This window comes from Vigna radiata, chromosome 8 (genome assembly GCF_000741045.1).
Source record: "Vigna radiata var. radiata cultivar VC1973A chromosome 8, Vradiata_ver6, whole genome shotgun sequence".
NCBI classification, from domain to species: domain Eukaryota; kingdom Viridiplantae; phylum Streptophyta; class Magnoliopsida; order Fabales; family Fabaceae; genus Vigna; species Vigna radiata.
This window is the reverse complement of record NC_028358.1, coordinates 31,972,982-31,978,514: the sequence shown is the minus strand read 5'-3', so window position 1 is coordinate 31,978,514 and position 5,533 is coordinate 31,972,982. Positions and strand designations below refer to the sequence as shown.

At 53.4% G+C, this 5,533-nt stretch overlaps 1 protein-coding gene across 1 annotated transcript; it reads left to right on the top strand.

Moving 5' to 3' along the window:
- Nucleotides 1-132: 132 nt before the first annotated feature.
- On the top strand, nt 133-2,061 carry LOC106770532. Its single transcript, XM_014656336.1, has one exon. The coding sequence runs from the start codon at nt 133-135 to the stop codon at nt 2,059-2,061; it is 1,929 nt and encodes a 642-aa protein (XP_014511822.1).
- The last annotated feature ends 3,472 nt before the right edge of the window (nt 2,062-5,533 follow it).

Genomic DNA, 5,533 nt, shown 5'->3' with positions numbered 1-5,533 from the left:
ACCAAGACATATAACGACTGGGAGTAAGGAGGATAAGAACGGACGGTCACGGAGAAAAGTGTGAAGGACTAAGAAGGCATTTCCCGACCGGAACATTTTGGCGCCCACCGTGGGGCCGGCGGATTAATACCAATGGTGACCACGAGAAATACTGTCGAAGATCCTAATGGAGTGATACGGGCATTGGAGTTGAGGATGGAGGAAATGCAGCGAAGACATGAGGAGATGCAAAAGAAACACGAAGAAGAGATGGCGGCCGTACGGGCTGAGTGCCTAGCCCAGATGAGGGAGCAGACCACCCAGGCGAACGGAGAGAAAGAACGAACCAAGCCGTTGGAAGACGAGGGAGAGGGGCATAGCAATGTTCGGAAAAACGAGAATAACAAAGATGGGGGGGAGAAAGGAGAAAGTGCCATTCTGATAAAGGACGAGACACCCTCCGTGCCGGTGCCCTTTGCGCGGGCGATAATGGAAGTGCAGATACCCGATAGGTTCATTCCCCCGCAGTTCAAAACATACAACGGGACGTCCGACCCCGAGGCCCACGTCAAATCCTTCACAAATGCAATGGCGTTTCGTACCGGCTGCGATGCCATCTGGTGTAGAGCATTCTCGTTGTCTCTAGAGGGAGAGGCGCTGGAATGGTTCGACTCCCTTCCGGACGGCTCCATAGAAAACTTCAAGGGATTGAGCAACATGTTTAAAAATCAGTTTGCCGCCTGTCGGACGCAGGAAGCCACGATAGTTGACCTGATGAACCTCAAGCAAGGTAAGGAGGAGCCGTTGAAAGACTTCATGGATCGATTCCAGAAAACCGTTCGGCGCGTGAAAGGACTCAGTACGGAGCTGGCGTTGCAGCATGTCATGCCCGGGTTACGTCCCGGACCGTTCAAAGACAGCGTGTGTCGGAATCCCCCTAGAAGCATGGAAGAACTACGTCAACGGACGGCAGACGAGATCAGGGTGGAAGATATGAAACAAAGTTACCGAAATGAACTTCAAGAAGCGAAGGCGGAGAAGGAAAGCCGCCGGGACAACCAAGGCGGCCGTTCCGGTGGCAATAAGACCAGGGACGGACCGCGGAACCCACGATTCCCGCAGTATACGCAATTAAACGCCCCCAGAGCCCGGATACTGCAGGAATCCCTCAGCACCCACGTAATGCAGGTCCCGCAACAACGTCCGACACCCCCGGGAGCGGATAACTCAAAACACTGTCTTTACCACCAGAACATGGGTCACAACACTGAGGATTGTGTGACGTTAAAGGACAAGATTGAAGAAATGATCAGAGCCGGACTTTTACAGCAGTATGTCAAAGGCCACCGACCGGCGGAAGATCGGGCGGAGGGCGAAAAGAGGGGGTATGTAAGACAAAGCTATCCACGCGGGGGAGAGAAGAGAGCGTACACCAGGAGTCCTCCTCGGTCAGAGAGGAACCACCGATCCTCTGACTGTTACAATGAGTGGTACGCTGGGAACCGGAGGGATGAAGGGAGAAGGTCGCGCAGCAGGAGCCAGGATAGAGCCCGCAATCGGCCATTGAGGGGAGTTATAAACACCATCTCGGGGGGATTCGCAGGCGGAGGACAGTCTTCGTCCGCTCGAAAACGAAGTATCAGAACACTGCGGTCCATTCACGCAGTAGAGGTCCCCAAAAGAACCATGCTCCCCATCACCTTCACAGATGAAGATTTCCACGCCCCCGACCCCGAACAAGACGATCCCATGGTCATCACCGTGGAGATAGCACGATATGAAGTAAGCAAGGTACTAGTAGACCAAGGTAGTTCGGTGAACATCCTCTACTGGAAGACTTTCCAGCAGATGGATATTTCGGAGGACCTCATCGTCCCGTTCGGTGAGCAGCTGGTGGGATTCGCTGGAGAAAGGGTAGACACCCGAGGCTACCTCGACTTAAGGATTCGTTTGGGCACTAGCCGCTCCAGCGAGGAGAGGAAAGTTCGATTTCTGCTGGTAGAAGCGAACACTTCCTACAACGCCCTGTTGGGGCGGCCATGTCTCAACACGTTCGGCGCCATAGTATCCACCCCCACCTGACGCTTAAATATCCTACCTCCGTTCGGACGATCTGCACGGTTCGGGCAGATCAGCGGACGGCTAGGGAATGTTACGCTACGGGTCTAAAGATGTTTCCTAGAGAAGTAAAACAGAAAACCAGCAGATCGGAGGTCGCCATGACCGATTTGGACCCCCGGACCAACACCGACGATCGCCTGGAGCCAATTGGCGAGACGACCCCGGTCCTGATCGGTACGGATCCTACCCAGACAACGCTTATCGCCCGGGGAATGGACCCGAAGGTGGAAGAACGGCTCAGGGCCACCTTGTGGCGCAATCGCGACCTGTTCGCGTGGACGGCGGCGGACATGCCCGGTATCCATCCCTCCGTGGCATCCCATAAGCTCAGTTTGTGTCGAGAAGCCCGGCCAGTGGCGCAAAAGAAAAGGAAGATGGGAGAAGAGAAACGTAAGGCAGTAGATGCGGAGGTCAATAAGTTGAAGGAAGTCGGGTTCATCCGAGAAGTCACTTATACCACTTGGCTAGCCAATGTGGTTATGGTGAAGAAGGCAAATGGCAAGTGGCGCATGTGTACCGATTACACCGATTTGAACAAAGCCAGCCCGAAAGACTCCTACCCCCTCCCCAGCATCGACGCCTTGGTGGACGGCGCCTCCGGTCATCAAATGCTCAGCTTCTTAGATGCGTACTCCGGGTATAACCAAATACCCATGCACGCTCCTGACGTCGCCAAGACCGCTTTCATGGCGGGTAGGGCCAACTACTGTTATGAGGTCATGCCATTCGGCCTAAAGAACGCTGGGGCCACATATCAAAGGTTGATGGACCAAATCTTCGCCGGCCAAATTGGCCGGTGCATGGATGTATATGTAGACGACATGGTCGTACGGACAGGGGAGGGCAAAAGCCACCTCGCAGATTTGGAAGAGGTGTTTGGCCAGGTCCGAAGGTATGGCATGCGGTTGAATCCTGCCAAGTGCACGTTCGGCGTGGCAGGCGGAAAGTTTCTGGGCTTCATGCTCACCTCCAGAGGGATTGAGGCCAACCCTGACAAGTGTGAGGCCATCATGCAAATGCAAAGCCCGCGCACTCTAAAAGATATTCAAAGATTGGTCGGCCGCCTCACGGCATTGTCACGGTTCATACCCAAGCTGGCCGAAAAGATCCGCCCAATCTTAAGGAAAATGAAGAAGGAAACCACGGATAAATGGGATGACGAATGTGAACGCGCTTTCACCGACGTCAAGAGTATCTTGCAGAGCCCTCCGGTAATGAGCCGACCGGTCGCGGGAGAGGAGCTCCAAATATATTTGGGGGTATCTGAGATAGCCGTAAGCGCGGTTCTGTTCCAAGAGAAGCCAGTTTTTAAACTGATCTACTTTGTCAGTCGAACTCTGCAAGATACCGAGCGGCGATATCAACACGTGGAGAAGGTGGCCCTGGCCCTCCTCACTGCAGCCCGGAGATTGAGACCATACTTCCAAAGCCACCAAGTGGTCGTCCGATCAGATCACCCCATATCGAAAATACTTCGAAAGCCGGATCTGGCCGGTCGGATGGTCAGTTGGGCAGTGGAGCTATCTGAGTTCGGAATCCGCTACGAACCCAGAGGCTCGGTAAAAGGCCAACATTTGGCGGATTTCGCATCAGAGTTGTCACCAACCGAGGGGGAGGAGTGGATTTTGTTCGTTGACGGGGCCTCGGGACGAACCGTTAGTGGAGCAGGGATAGTACTGGAAGGTCCAAACGGATTCCTGATAGAGCACTCCCTCGTGTTCAAATTTAAAATTTCCAACAATCAAGCCGAGTACGAGGCCTTGATAGCCGGCTTGGAGCTCGCTCGCGACATGGGAGCAAGACGACTCACCTGCCGGACTGATTCGCAGCTCGTTGTAGGGCAGATGAACGGAGACTTTCAAGTCAAAGAGGAACATCTTCTGAGGTACTATCATAGAGCCTCGGCTGTAGCCCAAACCTTTGAGAAGATAACCGTGCAACACATACCCCGCGAGTTGAATGCTCGGGCGGACATGCTCTCCAAGTTGAGCTCCGGAAAAGAAAAGGGCCAACTCACTACCATCATCCGACAGGTGTTGCTACAACCATCCATCGAGTGTCAAGCTATAACTACGGATGGTGCAGATGATTGGCGGGTAGAGATAAAAGCGCTAATGAAGCAGCAAGATGACGGCGTCCGTCTATCTTCCAAAGACACGAAGAAGATCGCACGCTTCTTAATGGTAGGGGAAGATTTATACAGAAGAGGATTTTCATCTCCCCTACTGAAATGCCTTAGTAAAGCCGAGGCCGATTACGTCATGGACGAGTTGCATAACGGGATATGCGGCCTCCATACCGGAGGACGAACACTCAAGTCGCGCATTGCCCGGGCGGGGTACTACTGGCCGACCATGGAACAAGATTCTGCTACTTTCGTGAAGAAGTGTCTGAGCTGTCAGGCGCATGCGAACGACCAACATGCCCCTCCGCACAAATTACACTCTTTAGTGGCCCCATGGCCGTTCGCTCAGTGGGGGATGGACATCGTCGGTCCTTTCCCCTCCGGCTCGGCGCAGAAGAAATTCCTACTTGTAGCAATAGACTACTTCACGAAATGGGTGGAGGCTGAGCCATTGGCCACCATCACGGCCGCCCAAGTACAAAGGTTCTTCTGGAAGATAATATGTCGATTTGGCCTCCCCAAGACGGTAATCACAGATAACGGACGGCAGTTCGTCGATAAAAAATTCGAACATTTCCTACAGCAACTGGGAATCAAACACTCGACGAGCTCAGTCGAACACCCCCAGACGAACGGTCAAGCTGAGGCCATGAACAAAGTCATCGTGGCAGAGTTAAAAAAGAGGCTGGGAGATAAGAAAGGAGCATGGGTAGACGAGCTACCAGAAGTACTATGGGCCTACCGATGCACTCCCCACGGAACCACCGGAGAAACCCCGTTCAACCTAACATACGGAACCGATGCCATGTTACCGGTCGAATTGGGGGAACCCTCACTGAGGAGGGAATTGAACGACTTAAGCTTGAACGACCAAGAAATGAGGGTCGAGCTGGACACCCTCGACGAGAGAAGGGAGAGGGCGGTTCTACGGGCGGAAGCCTGTCGGAGAATGACCGAACGGAAATACAACACTAAGGTGCGTCCCCGAAGCTTTCAAGAAGGGGATCTAGTTTGGAGAAAAACGGGGGAAGCTCGGCGGACAATGGCTCACGGCAAACTGGCGGCCAAATGGGAAGGCCCGTTCAAGATTATAGAAGTCCTCGGCAACGGCGCATACCGACTTACAAAACTAGACGGACGGCAGATAACAAACACCTGGAACGCCTCGCACTTGAAATTGTACTTTAGCTGAGACTATTTTTCAATGAAATGATAGGCGAAGAGGTCTTTATTCATTCGATCCCTTCATCTTATAGCGCCCGGGTTGATGAACGGAACTCTCCTGTCATTGGTGGGGCAGTGAATGGC

Bases quoted from the DNA above. Each gene is read 5' to 3' on its own strand.
- LOC106770532 (XM_014656336.1), top strand. From the start codon at position 133: ATGGTGACCACGAGAAATACTGTCGAAGATCCTAATGGAGTGATACGG.